General features: G+C 41.2%; 1 protein-coding gene across 1 annotated transcript in view; it reads left to right on the top strand.

Moving 5' to 3' along the window:
* Window positions 1-17,500, top strand: part of epb41l3a (erythrocyte membrane protein band 4.1-like 3a) — a 63,615-nt gene that overhangs the window by 44,918 nt on the left and 1,197 nt on the right. Inside the window, exons 18-22 of the mRNA XM_079806419.1 lie at window positions 4,521-4,673; window positions 12,080-12,163; window positions 13,919-14,014; window positions 15,693-15,791; window positions 15,883-15,963. Coding sequence (XP_079662545.1) covers window positions 4,521-4,673; window positions 12,080-12,163; window positions 13,919-14,014; window positions 15,693-15,791; window positions 15,883-15,963 — 513 coding nt within the window. The remainder of the gene's footprint in view (window positions 1-4,520; window positions 4,674-12,079; window positions 12,164-13,918; window positions 14,015-15,692; window positions 15,792-15,882; window positions 15,964-17,500) is intronic.

The following is a 17,500-nucleotide window of genomic DNA, read 5'->3' as shown; positions in this document are numbered from 1 at the left end:
GTGATTGGGTTATCAAGAAAGCTGAGGTTCTAATCTTTCAAACGATACCATATATGTCTAGTTTTGTGCTGCACAACTTGTAGATTTTTTCAAATGATTATGATGATGCAATATTGGACCCACGGGTGGGTCGGTGAGGGGGTGCAGAGCTGAAGTGGTTAATGACAATAATTAAATGTATACAACATAATTGAAGAAATGAGTCTGATTCAAGAGGAATATCAGAAAGGAATGTATATATATAAAGGAATGCAGTGATAGGCATTGTATTCCTATAGGCAGATGTGGATCAGTCTGTCTGTCTATCCATCTGTCTGTCTATCTATCCGTCCGTCTGTCTGTCTATCCATCTGTCTGCCTGTCTATCCCGTCTGTCTATCAGTCTGTCTGCCTGTCTATCCCGTCTGTCTATCAGTCTGTCTGCCTGTCTATCCCGTCTGTCTATCAGTCTGTCTGCCTGTCTATCCCGTCTGTCTATCAGTCTGTCTGCCTGTCTATCCCGTCTGTCTATCAGTCTGTCTGCCTGTCTATCCCGTCTGTCTATCAGTCTGTCTGCCTGTCTATCCCGTCTGTCTATCCAGCTGTCTGCCTGTCTATCCCATCTGTCTATCCGTCTGTCTATCTGTCTGTCTGTCTATCCGTCTGTCTGTCTATCCCGTCTGTCTGTCTATCCATCTGTCTATTCTTCTGTCTGTCTGTCTATCCGTCTGTTTATCCATCCGTCTGTCTGTCTATCCTTCTGTCTGTCTGTCCATCTGCCTGTCTATCTGTCTGTCTGTCTATCCGTCTGTCTGTCTATCCATCTGTCCGTCCGTCTGTCTGTCTATTCATCTGTCTGTCTGTCCGTCTGTCTGTCTATCCGTCTGTCTGTCTATCCATCTGTCTATCCGTCCGTCTGTCTGTTTATCCATCTGTCTATTCGTCTGTGTGTCTATCCGTCTGTTTATCCGTCCGTCTGTCTGTCTATCCTTCTGTCTGTGTCCATCTGCCTGTCTATCTGTCTGTCTGTCTATCCGTCCGTCTGTCTGTCTATCCGTCTGTCTGTCTATCCATCTGTCCGTCCGTCTGTCTGTCGATTCATCTGTCTGTCTGTCCGTCTGTCTGTCTATCCGTCTGTCTGTCTGTTTATCCATCTGTCTGTCTATCTGTCTGTCTGCCTGTCTATCCCGTCTGTCTGTCTATCCGTCTGTCTGTCTATCCATCTGTCTATTCGTCTGTCTGTCTATCCGTCCGTCTGTCTGTCTATCCGTCTGTCTGTCCGTCTGTCTGTCTATCCGTCCGTCTGTCTGTCTATCCATCCTTTCGTCCGTCTATTCATCTGTCTGTCTGTCTGTCTGTCTATCCGTCTGTCTGTCTGTCTATCCGTCTGTCTTTCTGTCTATCCATCTGTCTGTCTGTCTATCCATCTGTCCATCTGTCTGTCTATCCATCTGTCTGTCTATCCGTCTGTCTGTCTATCCTTCTGTCTGTCTATCCGTCCATCTGTCAGTCTATCCGTCTGTCTGTCTATCCGTCTGTCTGTCTGTCTGTCTGTCTATCCGTCTGTCCGTCTGTCTAACCGTCTGTCTATCCGACTGTCTGTCTGTCTGTCTGTCCGTCTGTCCATCTGTCTGTCTATCCGTCCGTCTGTCTGTCTATCCGTCCGTCTGTCTGTCTATCCATCTCTCCGTCCGTCTGTCTGTCTATTCATCTGTCTGTCTGTCCATCTGTCTGTCTATCCGTCTGTCTGTCTGTCTATTCTATTCATCTGTCTGTCTGTCCATCTGTCTGTCTATCCGTCTGTCCGTCTGTCTGTCTGTCTATCCGTCTGTCTGTCTGTCTATCCGTCTGTCTGTCTATCCGTCTGTCTGTCTGTCTATCCATCTGTCTGTCTATCCATCTGTCTATCCGTCTGTCTGTCTATCCTTCTGTCTGTCCATCTGTCTGTCTATCCGTCTGTGTGTCTATCTGTCTGTCCGTCTGTCTAACCGTCTGTCTATCCATCTGTCTGTCTAACCGTCTGTCTATCCATCTGTCTGTCTAACCGTCTGTCTATCCATCTGTCTGTCTAGCCGTCTGTCTATCAGTCCGTCTGATAAAATTTTAGAGGAAACGGTACAGCACCTTAAAACATCAACCTGCGCTCTTGACACACTCCCCACTTCTTTTTTCAAAAGTGTGTTTAACTGTTTAGAAGCAGATCTCCTAGAAGTGGTAAACGCCTCACTTCTTTCTGGGACTTTTCCAAACTCTCTTAAAACCGCAGTAGTAAAGCCTCTCCTTAAAAAGAGAAATCTGGATAACTCCATACTGAGCAACTACAGACCAATCTCAAATATCCCCTTCATAGGCAAGATCATTGAAAAAGTTGTTTTCAGTCAGCTGAACAAATTCTTGAACTCAAACGGATACTTTGACAATTTTCAATCTGGTTTCCGACCGCATCACAGCACAGAGACAGCGCTCATAAAGATAATAAATGATATTCGCCTCAATACAGATACAGGCAAAACATCAATTCTGGTGCTACTCGACCTCAGTGCTGCATTCGACACTGTTGACCACAACATACTTCTTGACAGGCTAGAAAATTGGGTTGGGCTTTCTGGAATGGTCCTCAAATGGTTCAGGTCATACTTAGAAGGGAGAGGTTATTATGTGAGTATAGGTGACCATAAGTCTGAGTGGACATCCATGACATGCGGAGTCCCACAAGGGTCAATTCTTGCACCACTCCTATTCAACCTGTACATGCTGCCACTCAGCCAAATAATGAAAAATAACAAAATGGCTTACCACAGCTATGCTGACGACACCCAGATCTACTTAGCCCTATCACCTAATGACTACAGCCCCATTGACTCTCTGTGTAAATGCATTGATGAAGTTAACAGTTGGATGTGCCAAAACTTTCTTCAGTTAAACAAAGACAAAACTGAAATCACTACATTTGGAAACAAAGATGAAATTCTCAAGGTGAATGCATATCTTGAGGCTAAAGGTCTAAAACCAAAAATCAAGTCAGGAATCTGGGTGTGATTTTGGAGTCAGACCTGAGTTTCAGTAGTCATGTCAAAGCAATAACTAAATCAGCTTACTATCATCTGAAAAATATTGCAAGAATTAGAAGCTTTATTTCCAGGCAAGACTTAGAGAAACTCGTTCATGCTTTTATCACCAGCAGGGTGGATTATTGTAATGGTCTTCTCACTGGCCTTCCCAAAAAGACCATTAGACAGCTGCAGCTCATACAGAACGCTGCTGCCAGGATCCTGAGCAGAACCAGAACATTATGACCATATCACACCAGTCCTCAGATCTTTACACTGGCTTCCAGTTACATTTAGGATAGATTTTAAAGTGCTATTACTTGTATATAAATCACTCAATGACCTAGGACCTCAATACATTGTAGATATGTTGATTAAATACAAACCCAACAGATCACTCAGATCATCAGGATCAAGTCAGTTAGAAATACCAAGGGTTCACTCAAAGCAAGGAGAGTCTGCTTTTAGCTATTATGCCAGCCGTAGCTGGAACCAGCTTCCTGAACAGATCAGATGTGCTCCAACAGTAGCCACTTTCAAATCCAGACTCAAAACTCTTTTTATTTTGTTAAGGCTGTCTGAGTGGAAGAGGTTGAGAGACAGGGTAGCGATAAATCAAAATCCCTCCGGTGCGAGGACGACCCGTTTAGATCTGCTCTGACGGATAGATCTGCCTTGGTGGTAAGAGGAAGGACCGTGTAGATCCGCTCTGACGGTCGAGATAGCCCTGGTGTTCCTGTCCAGGAAGATTTGTCTGTAAGGGTAATGTTTAAATGCACAGTTATCTGACAAATATTTTTTGAGTACTCCCTCTGGTGCTGTTACGAACTGCTCTGAGACAGAAGGGTTGAGAATCCACTCGCAGCTTTATTTGAGGGCAATCCAGAGGCGTAATCCAAAGTACAGGCAATGGTCATACACAGACAGGCAGTCCAAACAAAGAAACGAACAAACAAACAAAACAGGCAGGGACCAGAGGCAAGAGAGTAATCCAGGGAACAGGGCAAGAAATCCAAAACAAGAAAACCAGGAGACAAGAAAACAGGAGAATGCTCGGAATTGCAGCGTAACACTAAACAAGACTTCGCGGTGAGTAAATGAATGACCAAGGTTTAAATAGACAGGAAATAACAGGATGGTGAGACACAGGTGAAATGCAATCAGTAAATGAAGTACAGGTGAATGTGATCAGTGATAAGTGATGATGAGTCCGGGCAGTGAGTTATGGGAAATGTAGTAGGTGAGTGAATATAGTCTTATGTGTGGAGTGCCCTCTGGTGGCTCTCAAGGGCACTCCAGCTGGTGATCGTTACAGGTGCGAGGAAGACCCGTTTAGATCTGCTCTGGTGGGTAAAACATCTAGAGAACGCCCTCAAGCTTCTAAACAGTTAATGTCTGTCTATCCATCTGTATGTCCATCTGTCTTTCCGTCCGTCTGTCTTTTTTATTGATCTCTGCTGTGTCATTTATTTTTGATTTCTTCTCCTCAAGGTCAAACAGGAAGCAGCAGCGGAGGACACACAGGAAGTGGGCGCAGCGGCGGAGGACACACAGGAAGTGGGCGCAGCGGTGGAGGACACACAGGAAGTGGGCGCAGCGGCGCTGGAGACGCAGGATGGTCTGTCCGACAGGAAGGTTGATGTGGTGAGTGATTCCTTCCTCAGATTGGCTCCGATCTCCTCATCAGATCCTCATGATCATAATGAACCGTGTGTGTGTTTGTGTGGCGCGTGTGTGTCCAGCGTGTCTCAGGCGTGACTAGCGCTGCCCTCACGCAAGCTAACATGATCTTTGTGTGTTACATGTAGGAGTCTGACGGGTGGGTCATTATAAACACGGTTCCTCCGTTTGAACCAGATAAAGTTCCCGGAACGCTTTCTCAAAAGGTACAAGAACACGCCTCTCCCGTTAAGGCTCCTCTAAAGAAAATGGCTCCCAAAATACCGGAGAAGTTTTCAACGATAGTACAAGAAAAACAAGAGGCTCCTCTAAAGAAAATGGCTCCCAAAATACCAGAAAAGAGAGTACAAGAACAAGTTCCTCATATTTCACTAGAACCGGAAGAGCTTCCTCCAAAGAGAGAGGAGAAGATTCCTCCGAAAGTACCGGAAAAGAGAGCACAAGAGAAGTCTGAAGCCGAGAAGCCTCCTTCTGAAAAGGGTGTATCTGAAGACGTTCCTCCTAAAGCGCCTCCCAAAATCCCCCCAAAGGTCCCGGAGAAGAAACACAGATTTGTAGCCGCGAGCATCATATCGACCTCCGACCCTCCAGACGACAAACCGGCCAAAGCTCAGGAAGCTTCCGAGCAGTTCAGGAGATCTCTCGAACTCGCTGAGGGCGTCTCCATCAAGCTGATCCCGGTGGAGTATCCCAGCGCTCCGCTCATCACCCTGAGGAAGGTCGGGACGCCTTCACCATCCGGCGAGGACCCGGGAGAAACTCCCATGGATCTCGGGATGCTTCCATATCTCTCCAGATCCTCTCCGACCGCTAGAGTGGTAGGATCTGTCGGCCTCAGACTCGGAAGCCAGAGCTTCTCAAACACTCTTGATTTGTTTTGGGCTGCCGTCTGACACAAATCCCTCCGGCTGGAATTTGCTGTCGCGCTCTTTATTTCCTCTTTCCCAGAGCAGCCTTGTTTTCTTCCTCCACTTTTATTTCTCCCTTTATTTTCGGGAATGCCTCTGCTTTGCTTTTAGCCACGACCGCAGGAACGGCAGGGTCTTTATTTTGCGCTCTGGCTGCTGCTGGATATGTGGGTTTATTCATAAGCAGTGTTGGGGAAAGTTACTTTGAAAAGTAATGCATTACAATATTGCGTTACTCCCTTAAAAAGTAACTAATTGAGTTACTTAGTTACTTTTTAAGAAAAGTAATGCGTTACGTTACTTTTGCGTTACTTTTTCTCACCTGGGCTGGGCTTGTTTTCGTTTTTTTTTTTTACAAAAAAGTTATATTTTTGTGTAACGGTAAAGACCTCTTCATACCAAAATGTAAATAATAAGCCCCAGGCTGAGGTAAAAATGCAGATTCCCTCATGAACACTAGAGGGCGCAGCTCTGGATAATGGAGAAGAGGACGCAGGAGAAAAAAGTTTTACCAATAAAAACTAAAAATCTAGTAATTTTCATCATCAAAGGTCAGCAGCAAGACATTGGCAAATTAAATATAAAGGTAGATTATGCATAAAAATAGTTGTTTTATTTAATATTTAATTATTGGAGGTTTGCATAGTACTCTGATTTTGCATTTGACTGATTTTATTCATTTTGAGGAGGACAGAATCTTTATTGTGCGAGTGAGATAAATAACTGCTCACATTTAGTCTAGAACTACAATAACCATCATGTTCACACACACACACACACACACCTCTGCACTAACTCTCAACATGAGGACCGGAGAGCTGTCAGTCAAACTAATGTGAAAAAGTAACTCAGATATTTTGTTGTAAATTTGAAAAGTAATGCGTTACTTTACTAGTTACTTGAAAAAGTAATTTTATTACGTAACTCAAGTTACTTGTGATGAGTTTCCCCAACACTGATCATAAGAGAGTGTGTCACGAGTGCCCAGCTAACAGAAGACGGACTCGAAGTTATCAACAATCCTATCTGTTTTATTCCTGCTTCCCATGATGCTTTGTGCGAATTATGGGTGTAACTTCCATTAATCTGTAAACAAGACTCGCTCTATGAACGCAATCACACGTTTTATTTTTAAATGACCCTTCAACTGTCCAACATTACACTGCAAAAAATGCTTTTCTTACTTAGTATTTTTGTCTTGTTTTCAGTCCAAATATCTAAAAAATCTTACATTAAGAAGCATTTACTAGACAAGCAAACGTTTTTGTCTTGTTTTGGGGGAAAATAACTCAAAACTTAAAATAAGCAAAATAATCTGCCAATGGGGTAAGCAAAATAATCTTATTTCAAACAGAAAACAAGATTATTTTGCTTACCCTATTGGCAGATTATTTATCTTATTTTAAGCAAAAACTCCTTTAATTTTGAGTTATTTGCCCCCAAAACAAGACAAAAACTTTTGCTTGTCTAGTAAATGCTTCTTAATGTAAGATTTTTTAGATATTTGGACTGAAAACAAGACAAAAATACTAAGTAAGAAAAGCATTTGTTGCAGTGTAAACGGACATTTAAAAGCGTAAAAGCATCAACAAGCCACTTCCAACAGACCATGACAGCACCATGGGTAAAGATATCTGTATTATGTTACATACACTCACCTAAAGGATCATTAGGAACACACACTAATACTGTGTTTGACCCCTTTGGCCTTCAGAACTGCCTTAATTCTACGTGGCATTGGTTCAACAAGGTGCTGAAAGCATTCTTTAGAAATGTTGGCCATATTGATAGGAGAGCATCTGCAGTTGATGGAGATTTGTGGGATGCACATCCAGGGCACGAAGCTCCCGTTCCACCACATCCCAAAGATGCTCTATTGGGTTGAGATCTGGAGACTGTGGGGCCATTTTAGTCCAGTGAACTCATTGTCATGTTCAAGAAACCAGTTTGAAATGACTGGAGCTTTGTGACGGTGCATTATCCTGCTGGAAGTAGCCATCAGAGGATGGGGACATGGTGCTCATAAAGGGATGGACATGGGCAGAAACAATGCTCAGGTAGGCCGTGGCATTTAAACCATGCCCAATTGGCACTAAGGAGCCTAAAGTGTGCCAAGAAAACATCCCCCGCACCATTACACCACCACCACCAGCCTGCACAGTGGTAACAAGGCATGATGATCCATGTTCTCATTCTGTTTACGCCAAATTCTGACTCTACCATCTGAATGTCTCAACAGAAATCCAGACTCATCAGACCAGGTGACATTTTTCCAGTCTTCAACTGTCCAATTTTGGTGAGCTTGTGCAATTGAGGGTCATGGGCGGTCGAGGCTCATTGATGCCCGTGTGGTCCGATCAAACAGACGAGCTACTGGAGCTCAAACTGCTTAATAAGTTAATGCTGGTTCTGATAGAAAGGGGTCAGAATACACAGAGCATCTCAGTTTGTGGAGTATGGGGCGGCACAGCCGCTGACCTGCCCATACTGACCCCTGACCCCGCCCAAAGCACCAACCAAGTGGCCCGTGAGCATCAGAACTGGACCACGGAGCAATGGAAGAAGGCGGCCTGGCCTGATGATCACGTGTTCTTCTACATCACGTGGATGGCCGGGTGTGTGTGGGTGGCTTACCTGGGGAACACATGGCCCCAGGTGCACTATGGGAAGAAGGCGTGGCTTACCTGGGGAACACATGGCCCCAGGTGCACTATGGGAAGAAGGCGTGGCTTACCTGGGGAACACATGGCACCAGGTGCACTATGGGAAGAAGGCGTGGCTTACCTGGGGAACACATGGCACCAGGTGCACTATGGGAAGAAGGCGTGGCGGCGGAGGCAGTGATGCTTTGGCGAATGTTCTGCTGGGAAACCTTGGGTCCTCCATCATGTGGATGTGACTTTGACCCGTCTCACCTACCTCAGCATTGCTGAGCCCATGTCCAGCCGCTCATGGAAACTGTTTTCCCTGTGGCTGTGGCTCTTTCAGCAGATAATGCGCCGCCACAAAGCACAAATGCTTCAAGAATGCTTTGAGGAGCACAACAGCGAGTTTGAGGCGTTGACTCGGCCTCCAGATTCCCCAAATCTCAATCCAATCGAGCATCTGTGGGATGAGCTGAACAAACAAGTCAAATCCATGGAGGCCCCACCTCGCAATTTACAGGACTTAAAGGATCTGCTGCTAACATCTTGGTGCCAGATACCACAGCACACCTTCAGGGGTCTAGAGGAGGCCATGACGGGTCAGGGGGACCAATACAATAATAGGTCATAATGTTATGCCTGATCGGTGTACGTTGCCTTGCGTGATAATATTTCAAAGAGATTTCCGTCATTTTGACAGATAATACATTGGAATATTGGACGTGAGGATTTGAAGAGAAAAATTAGAGATACTTCATATTCCAGTGAATTATTAATGGGATATATCATACATTAAATCAGGAGAACAGACCATAAATGTGCAGGTCCATTTTCACGTTACAGTGGAATATAAAGGAGGAAAATAAAATAATCATAAGGAGATGAAAGCAGCTCCTGCCAGAGATATTCCTGTTCTGTCTGTAATAAAACATGAAGGATTGACAGCTCGTACATTTGACTCTCTCAGCGCTCTCCCGAACCGGAAGTGCCTCCCATAATTCAAAACGCTCGTCGGGAACTTTCTATCAAAGTCAAATCAATCATGGAACGTTTTTAAATGTATGAACGCTGTATAGCGTGGTCAGAACTGTTAGCTGGGCGTCTCTCTGATGTGTGATCGTCATCAGGATCATCTCAGCAACTGTACATCTGATGCATCTCTTTGGTCAGCGGGTTAGAGATTGTTTTTAGTAATGCTACAAACATTTAATTGAGTTAGTGGTTCAATTATTGGTTAGGGGCCGAGTCTCTAAAGAGTTGAAGTGTTGGTGATGCCAAATCTCATCATAAAGGCCCTTTCACACCGGACGCGTATCGGAAAAGTCGAATAATTTGCGACGTTCCAGAGCTCCAACATTTTCCAGAATGTGGCAGTTAAGGGGTTAAAGTGTGTGTAAGTGTGATTGTTTGTTGGCAGCGCCACCTACTGGTCATATAACACCTGCTCTGACCAAAAGAACTGCTCGACCGCTCCATTTGCATGCATCTGTATTCAAGCATGCCGTTTTATTCCTGAATAATATGATTTCATGCGGCACAAGCCTTATGAATAAGCCCTAAGCGACAGCCCCTTCACTCTCCTAAATACCCAGAATGCTCTTGTGCGTCTGTGTGTGTGTGTGTTAACGCTGTGTGTCTCTCTGTGTCCAGCCGAAGCCCAGTTTTGATGAGATGTCTCCTGAGCTCACGGCGCTCTTGCAGTCCACTCGCAGCTGGGCTCCGTCTTCATCTCCGCTCGCTTCACACAAGGTCCAGACTTCACATTAACACACACACTGACGTCCGCGAGTGTGTTTGAGTGCCGTATCCGTCAGTCGTCACGTCATCTCAGCCCATCTCGTCATCACTTCATTAAAGATCCAGTTCCTGTGTTTGATTGATTCGCCACAAACGCAGAGAAACAGCGTCTCCTGGATCCTCTCCGGGCTTCAGATCTATATTTATTTTGGGAACTTTACTAATATTAATTTGACTGAGCTGTGGAATATGAGCCGCTATTGTGTTTTCAGACATTCAAATAAATCCAAAGTAAGATAATGTTGCATGTTAAAGTATTAAATGAAATAAAAAGCAAATTAAAATAAAATATTGCTACTTAGATTTAAAAAAAAATATTCACAGTTAATCATTTTAGTTCTTCAGCTTAAACTTTAATAAAGCTAAAGAAATTAAAATGAGCTAAATAGAAATGAAAAATGATAATAATAAAATGACAAAAGCACTAAAACAAACTTTTTTATATATTATACTTATATTATAATTAGGGCTGTCAAAAGATTAATCGCGATTAATCGCATCCAAAATAAACGTTTGTGTTTACATACGGTAATATATGTGTGTGTGTACTCTGTTAATTATTATTTATATATAAATACACACACATTCATGTATATATTTAAGAAAAAAATATAATTTTTATATATAAAACATTTATATTTATATATATTATAGATTATATAAATGTATATACAGTATATACATGCAAATATTTCTTAAATATATACATGAATGTGTGTGTATTTATATATAAATAATAATTAACAGAGTACACACACACATATATTACCGTATGTAAACACAAACTTTTATTTTGGATGCGATTAATCTTTTGACAGCCCTAATTATAATATTAATTAAGGACATTAATAATTATAAATAATAAGATAATTAATATAAATAAATACTGTAGTTATCTTAATATTTATAAATATAAGAAATAACTATAAATTAAGAAATAATTAATATTTATAATTTTATGGTAATTTTTTATTGTTTATATTTTATAGACTGTAAATAAAATAATTAATATTAATACATTTTATAGTATTTATTAATATTAATTATAACTATACATTTTTATTTATATTAATTAAGTATTATAAATAATAAGATAATATAATTAATTATATTAATAATGAAAACTATAGTATTATTTATATCAATTATCTGATTATTTAACAAACTATAAATTAATAAATTATAATTGCTATGTGTTATGAATAATAAGATTATATAATTAAATATATTAATAATTAATACTATGGTATTAATTATACAAACTATAAACTATAAAATAAGAAATAATTAAATAATAATATTAATAAATATGTTTAGTTTTTTATAGTTTGTTAAATAAGATATTTAATATGTATACATATTACAGTATTTATGAATATTAATTATCTTATTATTTAATAAACTATACAAATACATATTTTATAATTATTATTAAGGTAATATACTTAATTATATTAATAATTAATACTATGGTATTTATTAATATTAACTACCTTATTATTTTACAAACTTTAAAATAAGAAATAATTAAATACTAATTATTAAGTGTTATAAATAATAATATAATAATAATCAAATAGTAATATAATTAATATTAAATACTACAGTATTTATCAATATGAATTCTATTATTATTTAATAAACTAAAAAATAAATAATTTATATTGATAAATAATAATATTAATAAAGTACTAAAGTAATTATAAGATACTATTACTTAATTATATTAATAATAAAAATATAAGTAATATTAATAAATACAATGATATATAATATAATTGTTTTTATTAATGTCAATGAACTTATTATTTATGATAATTAATAATAATAATAAATAAAAGTTTGAGTAACTTTGTGCTTTTGTCATTTATTAGTTCGTCCTGAGCCAATCACCCGGTCAAGAGTTTGATCAGAGCTGAAGCATCAGAACGGATGGCGTGATCTCGGCCAGTCGTTCGCCAGATGTTAGTCTTTCCGTCGTTCTCTTTCTGTTTCTCACGTGTCATTATGTGTCTTTCAGCCATCAGAGGGTCAGGAGAGGCCAGCGGGACCAGGCCAGTCAGAAGAGGATCAGCCGCTGGACGAGCCGCTGGACGAGCCTCAGGTACCTGAACCTCCAGAAGTCCCCTTGGAGCCTGATGTGCATGATGAGGCCTGTGAGGAGCCGCGGAGCTCTGTGTGTGTCCTCCATGAGCCTCAGGTACCTGAACCTCCAGAAGTCCCCTTGGAGCCTGATGTGCATGATGAGGCCTGTGAGGAGCCGCGGAGCTCTGTGTGTGTCCTCCATGAGCCTCAGGTACCTGAACCTCCAGAAGTCCCCTTGGAGCCTGATGTGCATGATGAGGCCTGTGAGGAGCCGCGGAGCTCTGTGTGTGTCCTCCATGAGCCTGAGCAGGACAGCAGTGACTCCAGCAGTGTAAACTCCGCTAACTTTGACCCCGCCGGGGCCGATTCCCCCAGTGACAGCGAGTCTGGAGGCGAGAGCTTCTCTCTGTCCACCGATGATGATGATGATGATGATGATGATGATGATGATGATGGAGACCGGTCGCCCAACATGAGCCCGTCCGAGCAGAGGGGTGTGGCCGAGGGCCACAGTGGGGAGGTAGAACTGACGGCCAGTTTAGAGGTGACCTCATGACCCCCATGACCCCAGATCACCCCAAACCCCCCGAACATCCAGTGATCGTGTGTCTGTGCCGATTCTCAGACCAACAGAGCTTCAGTTTTCTGTTCTCTCCCAGAACTCCTCCTCCTGCTCTTCCCAGTGTTTGTGGACTTATTGGGAATCAGTTATTGCTCATTTAAATAACGACCTCTGTGCTGGTGGACAAAAAAGATTATGGGAACGTTACTTTTAAATGAATTTTCCAAAGCAAGTATTTAACCATTTAGGGCGTTTTCACACCTGAGAGTCCGCACCAAGGTCCGAACCGAAGTTTTGGTTAGTTTTGGTTTAGTTTCACATTGCAATTATGCAAACGCACTAAAGAACTTTACATGACACACTTCATCATCTATGTGGGCGGCATCTGGACATTGATTGGTTTGTAAACGGACGTGCGTCTGACATCAGCGTCTTTGAACAGACGCATATCGTATTGAACAGTGCGCATTGCTTGACTATTTTCTTTTCGTTACGTTTAAAAGTGGACATTTCAAGCTTTATATTCACATATTTCTCATGTCTGTGAGACGAGTATCTGCTGAGTTTGGGTTTATTTGAGACGCTCTCCAGTTCATGTGCAAAGCATGTGATCGCTCCCGCGATTATAGACTATTTGCTTCTTATTTATTAAATCCAGGCAATTATCGGATTAAACATTGATTAAAATTAAGATACAATTTATACAAACGAAATTCACATTAAAGAAAGGCTTTCTAAGCTAAATCATTTCTGACTGTCTTCTGACATATTGCGCATCTTTTCATTTTTCATAATCAATGAAGCCTTTTTAGCATTTAAAAATAACATTATAATATTTAAACATAAATAGGAACTTCCAGTAAATGTTCTGAAAGTACGAACCATACAGAAAATGCTTTCACACTAGAAACGAACCGAACCTTTGTTCAGTTTGATCCGGACCGAGACGACCTCTTTTCGACGACCTCTTTTCATCTTTTCGACCGTGGTCTGGGGAAGGTTTCACACCTGTAATTTTGATTCGGACCAAACTGAAAAGTCCGAAAATCTGGACCAAACAAGGTGTGTGTGAAAACGCCCTTAAACAACATTTAAAAAACGTTACACGAACGTCCAACTGAATGTTAAGAGAGCGTTCCCTGTTAGCTGTGCGATAGAAATGAACGACTCTGTGTGTGTGTGACGAGTCTCTTCTCTCCTGTCGTCCCGCAGTCGGCCGTCTTGAGTTTGTCCAGGACTCTGTCAGGAGACACGGAACCACCTGTGATCCACACGGAGATGAAGACCATCACGTACGAGTCCCTGCAGGTGTGTGTGTGTGTGTGTGTGTGTGTGTGTGTGAACTCAAACATTCCCCATCAGACGACCCGAGCGGCTCTAGACTCTTACTATTGACGACTGTTTTGATTATTTTACCTTTACACACACGAGGAACATCACAAGCAATCATAGCAGTCATAAGAGCCACAATATCAATACAAACATCTGAGATATGAAACTTATGAAAGAGTAACATCTGAGCAATATATTTAGCCGTGTCGCGCTGAAACCATATTGTAATTCAACATTCTGCCCTTAAAATGTGCGGGCAGACTAAACCGTAAGTTGTAGAGACTTGAAACTTTGAGGGTTGGTAGTACTCTTACCGTCTACAACTCCACCAAATCTCATCCCAATCGGCCTGACGGGGGCGCTACAGCGCTCAAAAGTACAAAATGGCTCATAACTCCTAAACCGCTAGGCTCAAGTGTCTTATATCATTGAAATCTCACATCTCGGAGTCGATCGTCGGGGACCAAACCAGAGCAGAACGATTCTCCAGAGTCTGATTGTCAATAGTTATCCAAAAAAAAGTAGAAATTTTGATTCACGTCCGCGACGGGACGACTAACGCTCAAAGTGGGCGTGGCCACTTTTACTAAAACGGCTATAACTCTTGAACGGAATGAGATAATATCACCAAACTTGGTACACCTGTGAATGGGCTCATTCTGTGGTCGTGTGGAAAAGGGTGCGCTGACTGGCCACTTGGTGGCGCTATAAAAGTAAAAAAACACAAAAAACGGCTATAGCTATGCAGAAGTCAATCCGATTGACTTGAAAACTGGCATGTGGTGTCTTTGTCTAAGGCGACAAAGACACTCACGTATCTCGAAAAACACGGCCGCCATCAGCCAATGAAATTCGAGTGGCTGTCAGACAAGGAAACTCGCTGGGCCTGTTCAACTCACGGCTCTAGAGACCTGTGAGAAATTCGAACGAAAATGGCAACCGGTGAGCGCCATTGCATAAATTATTGTATATCACGTGATTTTTCGCACATGTCCACGACATTCATAACATAAGGTAGAACTCCTCGTTCTGAGCAACTTTGCCTCTAGAACCGCCCCTGTCAATCGAACTGTTCGTTAAATATTGCAGATTGTTTAATAAATCTAGTCCTATTTTTTGGGCTCAACCTTGAAAACTGTTATATTTTACCACCTGGATACCATCTGTTCAGGGTTAGTATGTTTTTTTTTAAATAATAATAATACTTTTATTCATCAAGGACGCATTAAATTGATCAAAAGCGAAGACATTTATGTTTTTTTTCAAATAAACGCCATTCTTCTGAACTTTTTATTAATCAACGAACCTGAAAATAAAAATCTATCACCCTTTCCACAAACATACAAACTGTTTCCAGCACTGATAATAATCATAAATGTGTGTTGATCATCAGATCTTCATATGGGAATGATCAGTGAAGGGTCATGTGACATCGAAGACTGGAGTAATGATGATTTGATCACAGGAATAAATTACACTTTACTATATATTCACATAGAGAACAGCTGATCTACACTGGAGGAATATTACACTGTTTTACTGGAGTTATGATCTAATAAATGAGCAGAAGAGATTCTTTCAGAGAAACCCAAGAGGCCCCAAGTGTTTAGCACTAGCATGCTATGATGCTAACGGTGTTGTTGACCCGTGACAGGGCGAGACGGACGGAGACGCTGATCCTGGCGTTCTCATGAGCGCTCAAACCATCACGTCAGAAACCACCAGCACCACCACGACCACACACATCACCAAGGTAAGAGAGCGCCGCCACTGCTGCCATACTGACGCCAGACCAGTGTCTGAACCCGTGTGTGTGTGTGTGTGTGTGTGTGTGTGTGTGACAGACGGTGAAGGGCGGCATCTCAGAAACACGGATCGAGAAGAGAATCGTCATCTCCGGAGATGCAGACATCGATCACGATGAGGTGAGCCTTTAACACCATTCATATCTGGATTATTCAACCCTCTGGTGCTAAATGGTCATAAAAAAGGTCACACTTGTGTTGTTCACGGTCAGAAATGGCCGCTATATGAAATAAATGGGAAATACGCTGATGTTTGTTGTGTGTACAATCTACAAATCAGCCACGATGCAGAAAAAAGTGCACAGCAATAAAAGAGTGACACTCTAAAATATCAAGAGTGCAAAACACACACACACAACGCACTATTATACACACACACACATGAAGGAATATGGCACAATTGAGCCAGAAGACTCATGAATGAGAGGTTGATTAAGCTCTGATAAATCATTACTGTTCATTTGTGTTGAATTGTGATGTTATGTGTAACCAAACGTCCTCTGTGTTCAGGTTTGACTGTGAAATGAATGCAAAAACTGACACTTCAAATCAACATTTCAATCAAAATTGACAAAAAGTAGTCTAAACATATTCCACAACTTCATTAAAATAAGTATTAATATTTAAGAACCACTAGAGAATTTACAAGTCTCTTTATAGAGCGCTATATACACCGATCAGGCATAACATTATGACCACTGAGCGGTGAAGTGAATAACACTGATGATCTGATATATTAGGCATCGAGTGAACATTTCATCCTCAGAGTTGATGTGTTAGAAGCAGGAAAAATGGGCAAGCGTGGGATGGGATGGCCGGGTGTGTGTGCGTGGCTTACCTGGGGAACACATGGCACCAGGTGCATTATGGGAAGAAGGCGTGGCGGCGGAGGCAGTGATGCTTTGGGCAATGTTCTGCTGGGAAACCTTGGGTCCTCCATCATGTGGATGTGACTTTGACCCGTCTCACCTACCTAAGCATTGTCCAGCCTATCATTTCTTTTGGTACTAAATACTATTTGTGCAATAATTATGGTCCATTAATGACCACTTTCAACAATTGTCTTCTAATATTTGTATTATTTATATTACAATTAGTGTAGTAATTAAGGTTAAAATAGAGAATTCCACTGCAAAGAGGCAAATTGCAGTCATTTTGTGGCTGGAAAAATAATAATTTTTCATTTGTAATGCCATTACTGGTGTCTGTATGGCTCTTTAATCAATATACATGTAGTCTAGTTGCTCAAAAAAATAACTGCAGATCATAACTGCTTACTTATTTGTGACATTTTAAAATGTTAATAATAGTGAATAGTAAAGAATGCAAGCAAATATAAATTAACCCCCCCAAAAAGTTGTATTATTTGATATTTGTGCCCATCGTCCCAAAAGTTAATGCTGATTTTATGCATGTACGCTGTAAATCCACCAGTTAGCTGTGGTGTTGTGGCACATGCATTATGCAGGTTATATGTATTTTATGTAACTTATTTTGCCACACAATATATTGAGTTTTCCTTTGACTAAAATGATGAGACTTTTAGTCGACTAAAACTTGACTAACAAAAAAAGATATGTGAATGACTAAATATGACTAAAACTAACAAGGATTTGACACAAGACTAAAACTAAATTAAACATAGGTGACAAAATTA

Source organism: Gobio gobio, assembly GCF_949357685.1.
Source record: "Gobio gobio genome assembly, chromosome: 23".
Taxonomy (NCBI): Eukaryota; Metazoa; Chordata; class Actinopteri; order Cypriniformes; family Gobionidae; genus Gobio; species Gobio gobio.
This window is presented reverse-complemented; position numbering and strand designations above follow the sequence as displayed.